At 42.6% G+C, this 18,377-nt stretch overlaps 1 protein-coding gene across 3 annotated transcripts in view; it reads left to right on the top strand.

The window, feature by feature from the left end:
- Positions 1-18,377, top strand: part of VWA8 (von Willebrand factor A domain containing 8) — a 364,128-nt gene that overhangs the window by 297,588 nt on the left and 48,163 nt on the right. For all 3 annotated transcript variants that reach the window (XR_016388682.1, XM_022574923.2, XM_022574922.2), the window contains exons 38-39: positions 10,515-10,623; positions 14,202-14,358. Coding sequence is in view for 2 of the 3 variants with exons in the window: in XM_022574923.2 (XP_022430631.1) it covers positions 10,515-10,623; positions 14,202-14,358 (266 nt within the window). In the remaining variant the exon portion in view is untranslated. The remainder of the gene's footprint in view (positions 1-10,514; positions 10,624-14,201; positions 14,359-18,377) is intronic.

The following is an 18,377-nucleotide window of genomic DNA, read 5'->3' as shown; positions in this document are numbered from 1 at the left end:
GTATTTGAACACGCTCTAGTGTTGTTCTAGACGCCACAGATCTCATTTGCTATCATGCTAATTCATGTGACTCTAATCCCTTTCACAGCAAAGCCTCTTAAGAGAACTTTCTACACACACAGACCTCCAGTCACTCACCTCTCCATCTAATGACTCCTGTCCCCTTCCCCCGCTTTCTACAGAATTGCCCTTGCTGGAGTACCAGCTAACCTCCACATTGTTGAATTCCATGGGTACCTTTCCAGTCACCATCTCTTTGGCCCTCACGAGCATTGAACTCTGCACACTCTCTCTGTGTTGAAGCCCAGTCTTGTGTTGGCTTCCTTGATAACCACAGCCTCTTCCTGACTCCCCTTTGCCTCTCTTGCCTGCCCTTCTCAGTCTTTTTTGCTGATTTGTTTCCTGGGCCACTACCCTTTTCATTCTGAAGGCTTTTTTCAGGAAACTTCATTCACTTCCATGACTTCAGGTGGCTGGTGCTTGTAAAATATGCTAACAAATAAAATAGAGAAATGGTGGGAATTTATAAAACTGTAAAAAAAAAAATAGAGTTCTCCCTTTTCTTCTGTTTTTTAATAATTAATAATATGTCTCTACTGCATCATATATTTGAACAATACTTTATGTGTTTTGAAAGCATCTTTGCATAGATATAAACATGTTTCAAACTGGAAACGACACATGGGGGCCTCGCTGAGTGCAGCCCCCTTCGTTCTGTAGATGCAGAAACTGAAATACAGAGATTAAGTACTTTTTCTAGAGTCACACAGCTGCTTTGTGTCTTATTTGAACCTCACAACAACTCCATGAGGGCATGTGCACTTCTTAACTATTTAAGAGATGAGCAAGCTGAGGTTCTGAGAGTTTGAATTTTTCCCATTTGCATAGCTAGAACTGGAACTCAGGTAACCTAGTTTCCAGGCTGCTGGCATGCTCCGTACTGCTTCTCTGCGTTCCTAGGATTGGTACAATTAAATTATATCCAAAATTAATTAAATTATATTTAAAAACTGAGATTGTCTTTAAAAAGAGAGAGGCAAACACACAACAACAACTGCAGCGTGGACCATTACAGCACGGCCTGATTATGAGGAAGAGTAAGAAGTTAGGAGGAATTTCACATGATAAAAATTCTAAGTGTTTATCTAAAGACTGAGGTAGATAGGTAGGGAGGTAGGCAGGTAGGTTGTTCCATTTTTGCCAGTCATGCCCCTTGATTTTCGGGTAAAGAAAGCTAAGAGGAGAGAAGTAACTTTGGCCAAAACCATTTCACCAGTTAGTACCAGAACCAAGATCAAAAGCCAGTCTTCTAATTTCCAGTAAAATGCTTTTTTCCATGACATCGAGCTGCCTCTCAAAAAAATTTTTTTAAGTTTAGTCTTAGTGAATCAATTTGAAGAAAAACCAAACTTTTACATGATTATATCAAAATATTCTTTACACTTCTCTTTTATTTTACTCAAATTGATTTCCATGACAGCTCGTATTTCCTATAAACTAGGATCAAAGTAAATGTAGATAAAGATCCCTGTGTAAAGAATTGAGAACTTAGTCTGGTTTTTCACTTTGAAAATAATAAGTAAAACTAAGGCCCAGAAAGGTTGAATGATTTGCTCAGCATCACACAGCAAGTGAGGGGCCACACCGGGCTGAAATCCGGCTTCAGCTGTCAGGCCCGCCCTCCGTCTGCTGCGTACCACCCTCCTCTGAAACACTACTTAATTCCTCTCAGGCACTTTCTTTCATTTAAAATCTGTCTCTTACAGACGCCTGATCTCATTCTCTATCTACATTAAACTTACTCATCCCTAAAAATGACATTAAGACGTCAAAATAAGTCGGAAGTGGGGTATAAAGCGTGTTTTTTAAAACCAGGGTTCTGATAAGCTACCGTGCTCGGCTGCGCAACTAGAACACTACACTGTGTTAGCAACTGGGGTACGTGATGTCAGTGGAAGGCGACAGGACGAAAACATTCCTAAGTGTCATACAGCATTAGAGTCACACCACAGAAGTCAGCACAGACACTGGGAGGACGCAGGGGACGTCTGGCTGCCACTCACTCACCCCAGTTCAGCCCCAGGGCCCCAGGTTAATTTAGGGTCTCTGTACTTTGTCTTACGTTCTCTCCTCTTCCCTCCGATGACCCGTTTCATTGCCAGGTGGCCAGGTCACGGCCACACATACACAGCTTCACATCTGGAGTCCTCAGATGGGGGCACAGAGCGAGATGAGTGGGGTTGGGGCCCAGGGAGAGGGGGCGAGCCACGTGAGACAAAATGCAGAGGGAACTCGCTGGGAGGGCAGCCGGGGCTCTGTCCTGTAAGGAGTGTGAGTTCCAGGGTGTAAACAGGAAACAGGCAGAGTCACACTGTCGAAGAAACTGGAGAACTCACACAAAAGAGAAAAATGACAAACTCACTTATGTTTTATTATATAAACCCCTCACCAATTACAATCATTCTAGGAATCGTTTGTGTCTAATTACCATGTAGCTCAATATCAACGATACATAACATAATTTGTGTCATAACTATGGCCTACATTTCATTAAAAAGCTTTACCCTCTGGTATTTAGTGTTCTAAGTTTGTTGCTCACAAAGAGCCTTCACAATCTAAAATTAAAAGAATATCTTGCAAAGCAAAACCCAATGGTATTCTTTTCTCCTCTCCCAAATTTCCTGCTTTCCAGTTTGCCTCCTTCGGTTCCAGGAGAGCAGTTATCAGGCTTCCATATATTCTTGGTGACATATACCCCGCTGGAGCCATTCTGCAGCTTTGGAATGGCCACAGAGGCAGTGCCTGTCGTGCAGCCGTTCACTTATTCACCACACATTTACTGAGCTTCTGCGATACGCAAAGACCAGGTGCTAAAGCTGATACGAAGAATAAGACCCAGCCCTGCCCTCACAGTATAGAACTGATGCCACTTTATATATGTGGCCACATTTTCCAGTGCACAGCCCGTAGCACTGATTTTTATCACTTAAAGAAATATTTTCTTTAAAAATGTATGTGCATGTATGCATACAATAAATGCATACATTCCAGTTATTCAGTGTATGTATTTTGCCCACACGCTAAGTGGTGTTTCACACTCTCAGTCCATTTGAGCTAGTTCAGCAGCCTGGAAGGGTCCCTCACCCAGTGAGCTTAGAACAGAACCATAATTGCTCTCAGCCAGTGAGTGACATACCACATTCTCCTGAGCTCTGTGTATGTGCAGTGCATATGGCTTATTTCTCTACGGCCTCTCTTTATGCCAGTGTTTTGTATTCTGGTTAATAGTTTTGACTCATCATGGTTGTCAGAAAGTGTGGGAGACCAGGGATAACGGGGGGAGGGTTAAATTGAGAGATTGGGATTGACATATACACACTACTATATATGAAATAGATAACTAATAAGAACCTGCTGTATAGCGCAGGGAACTCTACTCAATACTCTATCATGGCTTATATGGGAAAAGAATCAAAAACAAAAAAAGGAATGGATATATGTTTATGTATAACTGATTCACTTTGCTGTACACCTGAAACTAACACAACATTGTAAATCCACTATACTCCAATAAAAATTGGGGAAGAAAAGTGCGGGAGAATGCTGGGCCTCCTGGAAGCAAAGGAAGACTGTCTCGCTCGATGTGAAAACACAGGTTTTACAAGAACTCCATGTGCCTTGAGGAAATGGTTGAGGAAACTCAGGGTAAACACCAGTAGACAATGACTTCATAAACATTTAGAGTCTGAGATGATGAACCAACAATGGTATGAAGAATAGCTGGAAGAAATGATGGCTGGTGACATAACCTGACTTTAGCATAAACAAAACGGAAAACCATTTGCCAGTGTTTGATGATGGAAATACCTCTCCATGGGGAGGACGCTATGATGACTTGTCCAGCACTAATTCAGTTAGCATTCCTATTTTCAGAAAAGAATTCCTCCATGCTAAATGTGTTTGCATGGAGTTGTACTCAGTGCTTTCAAGAATTTTTAGAACCTGGGTCTTATTAAAACCCCCTTTCGCTTCTCCGCACCCTAGTGGTAGGATGGCTTTTCTACCCACCCTTCCTTTTCCTAGCTACACTTAGCACCTCAGAGAATTCTGTTGACAGGGAAAACACAATAGTTTTAAAAAACTGCCAAGTATGGGCTTCCCTGGTGGCGCAGTGGTTGAGAGTCCGCCTGCCGATGCAGGGGACGTGGGTTCGTGCCCCGGTCCGGGAAGATCCCACATGCCGCGGAACGGCTGGGCCCGTGAGCCATGGCCGCTGAGCCTGTGCTTCGCAATGGGAGAGGCCACAACAGTGAGAGGCCCGCGTACCGCAAAAAAAAAGAAACTATAAACACGGATAGAGAAATAACATAGGATGCACATAGGGTTGTATTCCAGAACATCACATCAGATAGAGGAAGGAGGGTGTTTGCGGTCACGGTTTCAAATATTTTAAATTATTTACCAAGCACATCACTTGTGCCAGAAAACAAAGTATGCATTGTCTCTATGAGTGTTCACGCAGAAAGGGGGAGAGTAGACAGAATTAGGTTGACTCTGGGGAGGTGGGCAAAAGGTCCCCTAAGTCAGGAGGGAGGGCTGCTGGTCGACTTGAAGAAGCCTATGAGAAAGAACAGGAGTCCTTTCTGAGCCAGAGGCTCCACCCACTCCATCAGGGCCAGAGCCGCTCTGGGACAAGCCACAGACCGTCCCTTCTGCCTCTCACCTGTAACACCACAATCGCCCCATAAGCATTTGTCTTCAGGGCCAGGGAACAGGCCTAGCGTGCCCCCCGCCAACCCACTACCCTGTCCCCCACCTCAAACAAAGGAAAGAGGACTTTATTTCCCCGTCAAGGGCACTTACAGTGTGAATGCCCTTTGGGTTAATTATTTAGTGCAAATGAATATCAGCTACAGCATAATTGTTTAATATTAATGATCGAAAATCAGATCATCCCCTGCTTTCTTTTCTTTTTTTTTTTTTTTTTGCGGTACACAGGCCTCTCACTGTTGTGGTCTCTCCTGTTGCGGAGCACAGGCTCCAGACGCACAGGCTCAGCGGCCATGGCTCACGGGCGCAGCCGCTCTGCGGCATGTGGGATCCTCCCGGACCAGGTCACAAACCCGTGTCCCCTGCATCGGCAGGCGGACTCCCAACCACTGCGCCACCAGGGAAGCCCCATCCCCTGATTTTTAAGAACTAGGAGGGATTAAAGAGGGCAGGAAGTCATTGAATATTTGAAAGCGAATGTTGCCACCAGCCAGGGAAAAACTGGAGATAAATTACGTACTTGATGGCTTTGCCAGAGATTGAAATTGGGACACATAGAAACTGCCTATGGACAATGGTACTTTTGTCATGCGTTATCATTGTAGAAGCTGCATGTTGTTTATGAAAACTGGGTAAGGTTTTTTGTTTTGTTTTTTAACAAGCTGTCTTCCATTCCTAGGGTCATGTTATGTGACTTTCACTGTATCTATGATAGAAATTTCTAACTTTCTAATAAGAATAACCTCAGACAATAATCTTTTAGGCAGATGTATTCAGTACCTTATTATGGTCTGTATTACCCTGTGCTGTGACTTTGTTCCACTTTATAAAACATCCTCCTGGAAGCAAAGATCCTGTTTCTTGTTATCTCCATTATCTCAGTGAGTAGTAAATGTGCCATAAACATACACAGAAATGTTTGAATAAGAAAATGAATGAGTGAATGCATTGAATTGCCTGCTAATCATCAAATTGTAGGCAACTGTACTGATATTATTATGGCAGTTTTCGATGTCAGAACATTTAAAGCACATCTTCTGGAAGTAGGACATCCTCCGAAGATCAAGACCGTGGCTTCTGCCCTGCTGCCTCTCATTCATCCTGTAATGAATGAATCAATTAGTTTGCATGCAGTAGACCCCAAGTAGCAGAAAACCCAACTCACAGTACCTTAAACTAAGGACATTTCTTACTTGCTGATGTAGAAGACCAGAAGCAAGTGACTCCATGGCTGGTTCAGCAGCTCAGCGGTGTCATCAGGGACATAGCCTCCTCCATGCTCCCCTCTGCCACCTTCTTCTCATTGCCACATGGTCACCAGATGGAGACCACAGCACTAAGCATCACATTCTCACGCCGTGTGCCAAGGCAGCAAGCGCATGTACGTTGCAGGGGAGGGGAGGGAGGTCCATCCAGGGCAATGAAAGAGCTCTTGACATGAGAGGAAAATCTTTCCCGGAAACCTCCTGATTTTCTTACATCTCGGGTCGCCTACCTAGATCAATCAGTGGCAGAGGGGAAAGGGGTGGCCGGGCTTCATCCCAGCTAACCGTGGTGCATCTGACTTCTGTTGAAAAGGGAGAAAGAGGGAGTGGACACTGGGGAGGCAGCTAGAAGCATCTGCTGTGCCACACCTAGTCTCCAGTTGGAAAATAAGAATAAGCTGTGTTGTCCAGTCAGTCCTCCGAGAAGTAACTTTCCCTCCAAGATTGTATTCTGGCTATTTATGTCATTTTACTGATGGTTTTTAAAAATCGTGAGTTTGAGGAGGAGCCTGAAATATATGGGCCTTGCCTAGAAGGGCTTTCATGAGTCATGTCCCTTCCCTGCTCTGGCTTTGGGTTGCTTTACTCTGGGACATTTTTATGAGTTATAATTTACAAGCTCCATGTTTTTTCCATTTTGATTCATCTGAAAGAGGATAACATGATTATAGCACGCTTATCTGAAAGGAAGTAGGTTGTGTCAGCTGTGAGTGAGAAACACGTCAAAGGCCTTAGCATGTGCACCCATTTGCATCAACAGTTGGTAAGAGTCCACAATACTTCGTGGTTTGGAAAAAATTTTGATCCATTTAAGTGAATACATTAAGGTCTATTTCAGTAACTGGATTGACTCACTTGAGCTCTTTCTAGATGAAACCAACCCTCGAAGGAAATGCATTCCAAGTCCTTCCAAAACACATCCTTCAAAGAATTCAGCAGTTTATCAACTTGAATGGCCAGAGGCTCTATAGCATCCTCTGTCCCTAGGAAACAAGCTTCCTCAAATAATAGGCCTTCCCTAGTATCTGTTCCAGTTTCTGTCCTGCGTTGGACTTTCCTAGACTTCCTGCCTTGTAACTTTTATGAGTCATTGTCAATTCATGTAAGAGACTCCCTAAAATGCTTTGGAAACCGCTTGTCAGGTGAGTTCCTCCCATCCACCTAGAGAAATAGACTCGTGTGAGTATAATGGCATTCATAAAATGACACAGGATTAGATAAACTCCCCAAATGCCTCGCTTTTAAGTAAGTATCCTTGGAATTTTATGGTATGTGTTTCTCTGGAATAAATCAGGTTTGGGCTGATGATTGTTTTTGTCAAGCATTTGTCAATTTTGAAACATCTCTAGACTCCCATTCGGGGTTGGTGTGGGGCTGACTTGTTGTGAGCCACGCCATTCCCCAGCAGATGGCCTGGAAGACACACAGGTGGCAAAGTGCACACCAGTTCCTTTCTGCCCAGAAAGTTCATAGCAAATTTTCTGCCTCCCTGAAGGCCCATTAGACGTGTCTTTTGCAATTTTAAGAGTGTGATTTTGGAGGTAGCTGAGGGGGGCTATTTGACAGGCTTTTTCTTTTGCCTTGTGCCATCATTTTTAGTACTTCTTAAAAGGCTATTCTCTTACAGCAGAATAACTGAATTGTCGTGAAATGTCTGAAGTAGATTGATTTTTGATGAAAGTAAAGTTACTAGACACATAGGACTTTGCTTTCTCTACCTCTTCTGAGGTTCTTTTATTTATTTATTTGTTTGTTTATGCATTTATTTATTTTTTATTGATTTACAATGTGTTAATTTCTGCTGTATAGCAAAGTGTCTCATTTATACATATATATACATTCTTTTTTATATTCTTTTCCATTATGGTTTATCTCAGGATATTGAATATAGTTCTTTGTGCTATACAGTAGGACCTTGTTGTTTATCCATTCTTCTATTTATTTTTAATAAATAATATACACACACACATACCCTAAAGTGAGGAAAGGTATTCAGAACAGTTATTCCAATAATGCTGTCATTGCCGAGACCATTTTTGGAACTTCATCTTTAAGAATTGGCTTGTAGAAGTATCTCAACTCTTATAAAGCAAACTAGTCTCATTATTGTATAATTGTGCCTGGTTTTGACTAAACATCCCTTATTTACCACATTTTGAATCGTTGAATCAGCTAGAGCATGTCAATGTTAGGTGGAATGGAAGAAATTATTTAGTTGAACCCACTTAGTTTCTGATGAGAAGGTTGAGGCCCAGAGAAGTTAATTGACTTTCCAAACGGTACAAAGCAAATTAGCAAATAGTTCATACCAGAAATCGGCTCCAAGTATCCTTTAGCTATTTATTAAAAATCAAATCTATTTTTAAAGAATACAAAATGGCCACCATTAAAGATATTCAAATAGAATCTGCTGTGGATTCTGCAGATCCTTCCAGAAACAGTCCAGAAGTGTTTGAGCAGCATTATTGTAATAAATGTGTCTTCATGTATGAAAAATAAGCTTACCATCTTATTATAATAAACGTATTTCCATATGTAAGTTCCATATGTTTGTTTAAAAAAATCAGTTAGACTGTAGTCATAACTTTTCTATAGATTTCTTAAAATGACAACAGAATAAAACTATCGCAATTTTGAAATGTTTCTTGTTTTTCTCATTTCTCACGGGAAACATCTATAAGATACCGCTAAGATAACCAAACATTATCTCCCCGGCTGAGGCAAGCTTGTCCTTGTGCTGTGCTGTCTGATGAGATACCCGCTGGCTACTATGTAATTTAAACTTGAATTTTAGTTAGTTAAGTAAAACTTAAAAATCACATCCTCGAGTACTCAATAGCCACACTGGGCTAAAAGCTACCATGTTAGACATCTCAGTTATATATATTTCCATCAACACAGAAAATTTTCTTGGTTAGCGCTGGTCTAGAATTCTCATAGTCAGTATACTTATTTTAATTTACTGATTATCTCTTACACTGCCTCTAGAAAAGCTGGAAAGTGGTGGCAAGTTTGGGGGACAGTATTTTAAATGCTTATTTGTTCTCTAAATGTTGCTAGCTATTCTGCATAGTTTAATTTTTAAAAAGAAGAAAAAAATTATTTTCACCCATTTTTTCGAGCATGATTATATGTGTGGAATTCATGTCAATTGTCATGTCCTGGCTGCAAAATTTTAAAGTATGCTGAAGTTATGGCAAAAACTCTTTTAATGATGCCAAAGCTAAGGGTAGAAAGATCTGGTTAATTAAAATCTCTTTATGATGTCATAACATCTGAAATGAACTAGTCCGGACATAAGACAATGGAAGTTAGGTTGAATTCGTTCTTATTAGCCATTTTATTTGCAAAGGCCTTAAATTATCTACCGATCTTCGTTAATTCTAAACTCCAGAATGAAAAGCCCAGTTACTAACAAGGATTGGGTCAGCTCTCAAGACTGACCTGGCATCATGCTACAGGTCTATCTGCGGGCTCTCCTGTTCCACTGTAAGCAATTTGAGGGCAGGGACCAATCCTCCATGGCTTTTGTTGGCCCCGTGGTAGTTCAAATGAAGTCTTGCCAATACATTTCCCGTTAAGTGTTATTTGAACAAATAAATAAATGTTTGATCTGGTCTGCCTTGAAAATCATTGTATTTGGGAGCAGGCTCATAGGGCACATGGATGTGGCTGCTTCAAGTTCTTTTCATTGTGGAGTAATATCTACTGAGCTGACTGCTAGGATGGAATTCCTGCGTGGTTATCAGTCCTTTTGGTGAATCTGTGCCGAATTAAATTAAGGACCAATGAATGAGCCACAGGCTCTCTAAGAGGAAAGCTAGTGCTGCGTATTCTGTTGGATTTGCAGGAATAGTAAATCCAGCTTCAAAATCGAGATGAACTAGGAGAGCTATAAATACCATAATAAAATTAGAGTGGGTCCAGGAAATAAGCAGTTTTCAGTGTCTGTGTGTATAACATATATCACTGAAGCACACAAAGATACATTTTCTGTTTTTCTTTTCCACATATTTTATATAAAGTGGCATTTCTCTGAGGAATGGGATTTCTTGGAAAATTAAATAGGTAAATGTGTATCTGCTGTGACTCGGCTGGACCAGCTGGGCAGTGATCCTTTTAAACCGTTGAGAGCTCTGTCAGTCAGCCTCTGGAGAGATCCATTTCCCCTGCTTCCGTTGGGTCTTGTTCTTTATGTAAATGCTCAAGGCATACTCTGCGCTAGAAGAATTCTGAAGCTGTAACCCAGTCCAGCACCTTTTCTTTAAAGAATATTTTTTAAAATTAAACTTGTCTCCTTCCCAACTAAATGGATGTAAAATCCGAGGAAACTTTTGCCAGACACTAACAGCATCTGTTGTGTCCTGTGGCCTGAGGTTACGCCATACCTTAAGGACTTAGGGGGAAACAATTCTTTCTGTCCTGCAGCTCCTGGTGTTGGTCACGGAGAATGATAATGTCTTACTTCTTCATTTTTAGATAACAATCAACAGAGAGAGCGGTGAAGACGTGAGTTCCCCCAAACACGGCAAGGAGGACCCAGACAACATGCCGCATGTGGGCGGCAATACTTGGGCTGGTGGCACAGGTTCGTAGCGCGGCCTTCTCCTGGGTCAGGCTTCCAGAGACGTCACAGCAGCCCCAAGAAGGCTCAGGAATCGGCCTGCCTTCTCTGTCTCCCCCGTTAGTCAGCTGGAGTGTGCCTTTGCCCTCTGTCCCAGCATGACATCAAGACACGGAAAAACCCTGGCATTTGGAGTCCCGCAGACTCTGCTACCCTCTGACCTAAGACCGTTCTGGTCCTCCCAGGGTTGCCTCATCCATAAAAGGGGCATAATAGTAACTGCCTCACAAGCTTGTGGTGAGGATTCAATGAGATTATGATTGTAAAGCGCTGAGCTCGAGACCTGGCATGAAGAATGTATTCATTAAAAGTGTTAATCCCCTCCTTTAAATTCCATGCCCTTGGGAATCATGCCAGAAATCGACAGTACATTCTTTCTTGACCAGCTGACTTTGAAAAGAAATGGTCCTGGTCCTCCACATCTCAGAAGTGAGCATGTTGAGGATGCAGGGTTTTGAGATAAGAGGGGTGGTTGTGGTCTGAACCGATGACTGGGGTCCACTCCTTCCTCTTGGCTGCCCGAAGAGAGCATTGTTCCCACAGCTGCCGCTTTCCTCTTTCCTCTGTGGCAGCTGGAGCAGACACATCTGCAGAGCCGCAGGAATAGGGCCAGACTGTGTGCGCACTGTCTGATCTTATCACGGCCATGAGCGGTGCTGGCATGAGCTCTGTTCTTCGCCTTCCCTGAGGTTGGTCTGTGCCTCTTGGCCTTGACAGCCTCGGGAGGAAATGGGTTTCTGTGTTCGGACAATGTGCTATCAAATCGGCCTGTGGACTCCTTGCCTGCTCTGTTTATTCATCAAGCATCAGCTTGAAAGAAAGGATATTTTGAGAAATGTCCTTTGATCTGGAAGTTAGTGTTAAGCCAGCAAGATTTAATCCATGTGGAATGCATTGTGGGACGAGCTGACCAGATGCAGGTTTCCCAGCAGCAGGCTTTTCTGTAGCGGACGTTCTCGCTTGTTATTCAGCTTGTGTCTACTAGCTCACGCATCTGTCCAGGCTGAAGACCCTGCTTTTGCTTCCCCCAGCCTTTACTTTTCAATTTATCAAGGCTCTTTTGCTGCAATTTTTTTTTCTCTTTGTCACTCTCTTCCCTCAGAATTCTCTATACTGAACTGAGCTCTGACCCAACTACTCATTTGATTCCTTCTTTGTCATCAGAACCCATCCATTGCCTCTCTCCCCCTTATCTTAACAGATTTAGGATGTTCAAGGTTAGCTTCAAGATTATACCTTGAAGTCTGGACTCTCTGGCAAGCATTTTCATTTAAGAAGTTCAAATTGGGCTCCCCTGGTGGCGCAGATGGTTGAGAGTCCGCCTGCCGATGCAGGGGACACGGGTTCGTGCCCCGGTCCAGGAGGATCCCACATGCCGCAGAGCGGCTGGGCCCGTGAGCCATGGCCACTGGGCCTGCGCGTCCGGAGCCTGTGCTCCACAATGGGAGAGGCCACAGCAGTGAGAGGCCCGCGTACCAGAAAAAAAAAAAAAGAAGAAGAAGTTCAAATTAAAGGCTCTTGGAAGTGGAGGACGTGAAGAACTCTGTCCTCACGCCCTCTCCAACCCCGTATGACTTTGCCAAGGGACCATGCTTTCCCGTGCTGTCCGTCACTCACACCGGCCTCTAAACGGTTGTGGGTCCTTTCCTCGTTTCACCAAAAACGATGTCATCTCAGCGCCCTTGAACTTTCAAGCTCTAATTCATGACCCACCCATACCTCCAGGAGGAAGGGAGTCAGGTCCCAGAAACCTGACTCTGTATCTCATCATCGTCGTCCAGTTACCAGCCCCCTCCGCCTGTAGGCCGTCCACAAGTGACAGCCAGGAATCACACACGTCCAAGACGGAATTTTCCACCAGCAATTTGTAAACAAAAATGAAATAAGATGTGCTGGAATCAAAGGATAAATATACTATAATTAATAGGCTGTTCTCATGGTATTTCCCAAAAGGAAATGACCTACCTGGACTTCGATAAGGGAAGCAGAGTATGCCGAGTTCTTGCTTTTAACTTATTACGCCGCTTAAGTCTTCAAGGGAGAAAAGAAAAATGTAGCATAATTTAACCAAGGCCTAAAAACTTTCAAAATTTCCACTTTATGAGACTTAGAAATGACCTCATTCTGTGTGACTGGTAGTTGTGTAAATAATAGTAAGAGCAGTCACTTATAGAGTTCTTATTTTGTGCCATATATTGTTCTGAGCATTTTAGCCTCATGACAGTCCCATGAAGTAAATAATATTAGTATCCTCATTTTACAGGTGATGAGACTGAGCTACAGAGAAGTTAAGGAACTTCTGTCAAGGACCCATGGCTAGTGCATTGGAACCAGGATTCAAACTCAGGCAGTCTGACTTAACTATAGAATACTGCACTATATAATACTAGTATACTATACTATACTATACTATAGAATACTATAGAATACTGTACTATATAATACTAGCACTATATAATAGAATACTGCACTATATAATACTAGTATACTATACTATGATATAATATTCAATATTATGCTACCCCTCCAATATTGGATTCTCTTCTAAGTTCCCAAGTTATTTGTGAATGAACAAAAGAAACTGATTACTAGTATTTTAATCATTATAAAGCAGGGGTAATAAACTGGTAGCCCAGGGGCCAAATATGTAGCCAATCTAGCCAATATATGTATTTTGGCGGTCAGTGCAGTGTTTTAAAATAATATGCACTTGAATGTATTGAGACAAGGCAAGTCTTCTCTAGTGAGCCAAATTCTCACCACTTCTTATAATATTACCTACCTAATCTTCTAGGCATTTAATTTTACATTAAAAGTTATACAATATTACATAATGCTCATTGTCAAGCATGTAAGCTTGGGTTTGTATTTAAAAACTGCCCTGAAGCTGGCAATGTTTATCTGTTGTCTATTATTCTAAGCTAAAAGTCAAAGTTAGTATAATAATTGGCTTCTAATCTTGGCTCATCCACTGATACGAGGTCATGAGTAGGTGACTTAACCTCTCTGTGCATTATTTTTATCATTTGCAAAACAGAGGAAACAGGATCGATAGCCTGGTCATCTTTCTTTTATTTTAAGGAAAAATGAGGTTACATGTGAGGGAAGAGGAGTGTCGTTCACCGAATTAACAAATATATACTAAGTATTTGTGATGTTCGAGCCTCTTATAGGTACAGAGCTACAAAGATATGTAAAATATAATCCCATTCACACTATAGGTGACAAGAAAAGAAAAATAAATTTTAAAGAATAACAAATAGTGCATAGGAGTATTGATCCCTGTGAGGTAGAGTCATCAGGTGAGGGGTCATGGAATTTGGACTGAGCCCTGAAATCTGTGTGGGATTGGCTGGATGGAGAAGAGGAAAGCGTCCTTGATAGGGGGATGCCCTGTGTTTCCAGAAGAAAGTCATTTGAATGTTTAATTACTAGTTAAGTACAATTAATATACTGCACAGGACTGCCTTAAAGCCATGATCTGACTTCTGTTTTGTGATCTGGATCAGACTAATCACCTGGACTTTCTGGTTTCCTCCCAGGGGGAAGAGACACTGCAGGTCTGGGCGGCAAAGGAGGTCCTTACCGGCTGGATGCAGGCCATGCAGTGTACCAGGTCTCTAAGGCTGAGAAAGATGCAGTTCCTGAGGAGGTGAAGAGAGCTGCAAGAGAGATGGGCCAGAGAGCGTTTCAACAGAGGTGAGTGGACCCCACTGCATCCGGAGCAGTGTCGGCCACCGTGGTGAAATGTCAGTGGACCCTGAGGTAGACCCCAAATTTGTGTGATTCTATTCCTCATGCAGCAACTTGGACCCACAAACTGAAATCCGTAGCCACCCCCCTCCCAGTGGAGACAGCCGAGTGAACATAATCTCCCACTCTTTCTACTCAGGCCCTTTTAAATGTATTAATTACATATGGTCGTATAGAGGAAGGGCTTGAGCACGTTAGAAAGTAAAACCAAAGATACTTCTCTTCGGAGAAACTAAAGGTCAGATCATTCCATCCACATCTGTTCCCAGGCCACATAGGGAATTCAGATAATGCTGCATGATGGTCCCTTCCTGCCCTCAGGAATCTTGTAGATTCACGTGGAGACAGGACTAGTGTACACACACGCGCTCACACTCACACAGCCCCTGGTTAAGTGCTGAAGTCCTGTGGTACGGCAGTGCAGCGAAGGGTAAGGTCCGTGGGCTGATGTGAGGTGAGGCCTGAGTTCAGCCAGTATTTGGACATTCCAGGAAGGGAAAACTAAGGGACCAGAGGCGCCAGGGTAGGATGAGCAGAGTGACTATGGCAGAGAGAGCCAGCTCGCCTATGCAGAATAAAGGGTACCAGCTGGGGGCGGTGGGGAGTGAGGTTGACTGTGGAGTCCCTGTCAGTGGGTGGAGGCCTTGAAATCCAGGCCAACCAGCCTGTAGCTTTCAGATGTTCTGGAACCATCCGGAGCCACTTTGATTGGAACCATCTAAAAAATGAGAAGAATCCGCATGATGCTTTCACTAGACATCCACATGTGTTCATCAGCTAAAAGTGAAAATACCCCAGGAGCAGCAAGATCTCCTTCAGGAGCGAGGGCATAGACAGTGGTCTGGGAGGCAGATTTACACTGCTGTGCTCAGTGAAAGGAGCTGGGTGCAGTTCAGGAAAAGCACACTCCAGGGTATGTGAGTTCCGAAATTCCTCCCACGCAGGACATCTGGTTTTACATTACCTGCTGTGCTTACACATCCTGCAAGTAAACAGTCCAGAACAATGGGGACACAAAAATGCAGGTCCCTCCTGCCACACCCTCAGGAAAGCCTGCAAGGCTTAGGACCCTCACGTACTCAGCAGGTAGATAAGACGAGAGTGTCACTCCCAGCCCTTCTGCTGGCTTCCCTGGAGACCTCAAACAATTAATTTATCGTCACTGGGCGTCAATTTTTTCTTCTGATGGTGACTCCCCTCTCCCTTCCTCTCAGAGAGGCTATGAAGACAAATCACTATGTTAGGAATGAAAGCAGTTTAAACTTCTCAAAAAAAGGATGGGAGGGATCCTATAATACAGGGTCTTGTTAGAATTAAAATATGGCTCTACGTTTCATATAAACAATAAATACTTATTTAGGAAAAGAACCAAATAATTAGATACACATCATCATCTCCTCCCCAAATGATGAGTTCCTATTGTTTCCACGCTGAAAACCTCACAAGTCCTGTCTCAATTTTTGTGTAAGCGGACAAATGGATAGAGGAGTTCACAGGGAGAGAAAAGGACCTGTAAGTAGTGCTTGGGTAGAAGTACACGAGCCCTTCTCTGATTTCCATGATAAGGGTGAGGAATCTGGTTCTATTAAGGACCATCGCGCCACAGGGGAAAGAAAGTAAGGAGCATCTGTAATAATAAGGCAACTAAATTTAGTGGCTATAAGGGAGGAAAGAGAAAAAGTGGAGAAGGGAATGAGAAAACCAGACACCTCTACTAAGCGCTGCAGAGAAGAATCTAAGTCCGCGTGAAAGAATACTGGAAGGTGGTTGAAATACAGAGGAGATGGACAAGGGGATGAGAAAGGAGAAGATGAAATAAAAGCACGTGGAGACCCTGAGAAAGACAGAAAACACACAGAAAAGTGTTGCTTTCTACTTTCGTGTAGTAATAGTCCTATTTGATGGGTATTCAATTTAGTACCTGCTAAAGAGTTTTCTTAAACTTTTTATTATGAAACTTTTTAAACATAAACAAAAGTAGAGAGTAACGTATAATGAACCCTGTGGACCTGTTCCCTCAACCTCAGGAAGAAAAACCTGATTCCATTCCGAGTCCCCCATTCCATTCCGAGTCCTTGAAGCTAATTCAAGATTTTCTGTCTTTTCATCGTAAATATTTCAGAGTGTGCCTCTGAAATATTTTACTTAAAAAAATACAAAACTATTATCAGGTCTTTAAAAAGTAGTCATTCTTCACTGTCATCCAATAGTTTTGGATGCTTTAGTTTTAAAGCTATTTTGCAATTTTAGGTATATGCAGAATGAGGTCAAGTCCCTGCATTTGTGCTTTTGTAGCACCCTGTACCTTTTCTCCATAGCTCTTATCACTTTTTCCCATAGCGTTATTATTTGTGTGAATAGCTTATTTCTTCTCCACTGACTTCAGGTTCGTTGACGGCAGGATATTTTGCCCTCTAGTATATCCCCAGTACCTACGCCCAGAACCTGGTACCTGGCAAGCACATACATATTTGTGGAATGAATAATACACACGTGCATACAAGTAATGGTATCACCCTTTCACACTTAATTCAAAGACTGGCTAAAACCAGACTGATAGCCAGACCTATCCATCAGCCTAGAGGTCTACCATATTGCCTCAAAGAGCCTAATTCTACTGATGCGTTCTTGATATTATCAACATAATATTTACTTAGCGTTCATTTGCATCCGGATTTCAGCTAGATAGTGGTTCCTACATATCAAGAATTGCTTAACTCAGGAAGAGTAGCAGGTGGACAAGGGTAAGACATGTATAAAGCAGAACAGAGATGGTAAACCAATAAAACAAGAATGAAATAGATGGCGAGGTACTTTCACATGCTTGGAGAAGCGTTTAAGGTGGACACCAACTGTGGAAACTGTGCCCACTACCATTTGCAAAACTAATCAGCCCTACACACTAGATTTCAGCTTGTGTTTGTTTTCCTCATAATTGATCCAAAAATGACCTATACGAAAAAGTAAAATGAGAACTAAAATTCCCAGACTCTTACGTAACAATAAATATACCCTTTAAGAATGTACTGTGCCAGCAAAGTGCAGTCAATCCGCATAGATTACTAGGATGTGAAGCAGCTGTGCCCTGAAGTTTTGATCAGGGTTAAAGCAGCAGAAAGACCTATTTTCAGCTAGCTTTGTGGGTTTGAGAGTATTTGCACTGGGAGTCTTGTCTCAAACAGAGGCTAAAATGTCCTATTTTCTTTCACTGCTCCCTGCTTCGGTCTTCATCTTTCAGAATGTTATCAGCTTTGAACACCTTGTAGGTGATTTTTGTGAAAGCTGACACAGCTTGGAATATGATTTCCAGATCTCTTCTTAATTAGAGCAGCATGTGGTGTGTTTTGGGTGCAACACAATCGTGCCAGAGGTATCCCTATAACTGGAGTTAATTCTGATCTCTCTACAATGACCAGTCTGCCGGAGGTGACTTACTAACTGCCTGGCTCCTTCCTTGATGTGTGTGTGTGTGTGTGTGTGTGTGTGTGTGTGTGTGTGCACGCGCACACGCGCGTGTGTGTGTGTTTCCCCTGCTAAGCACAAGCTATGCCTACATTTTTTTTCTAATCTCCCTTCTTTGGAAAAGTACTAATCTCCCTTCTTTGGGAGAGAGCACATTAGCCTCCCAGGTATGAAGGGGTTGGTAGCATGTCCTGCAGTGTCATTGTGCCCAGCTTCTGTCAGGCTTGATACTTGAGACATACCTTAATCTAATGAAAATTTATAGAGAGGTTTAAGAGACTGCCAAAACTAAACATAAGAGGCATTGTTAGGAGGTCAAGTCCTATACACATATCCCTTTTCGTCCTTCAGAGCAGAGAGTAAATTAGACTTCGAAGGGCACCTTGGCATGTCACCTCAGGAAACAACCATTCAGATATTATTTACCTTTCAGGTATTTACCTTTTGATAGCCAGTGTTTTCAAAAGTGCTATCCAACAGCATTTATTGAATGCCACTGGGTG

Source organism: Delphinapterus leucas, chromosome 18, assembly GCF_059928025.1.
Source record: "Delphinapterus leucas isolate spDelLeu-1000000601 "Yukka" chromosome 18, BTC_Dleu_Yukka2, whole genome shotgun sequence".
NCBI lineage: Eukaryota > Metazoa > Chordata > Mammalia > Artiodactyla > Monodontidae > Delphinapterus > Delphinapterus leucas.
Note: the sequence above shows the minus strand (reverse complement) of the source record. Positions and strands in the feature narration are given on the sequence as shown.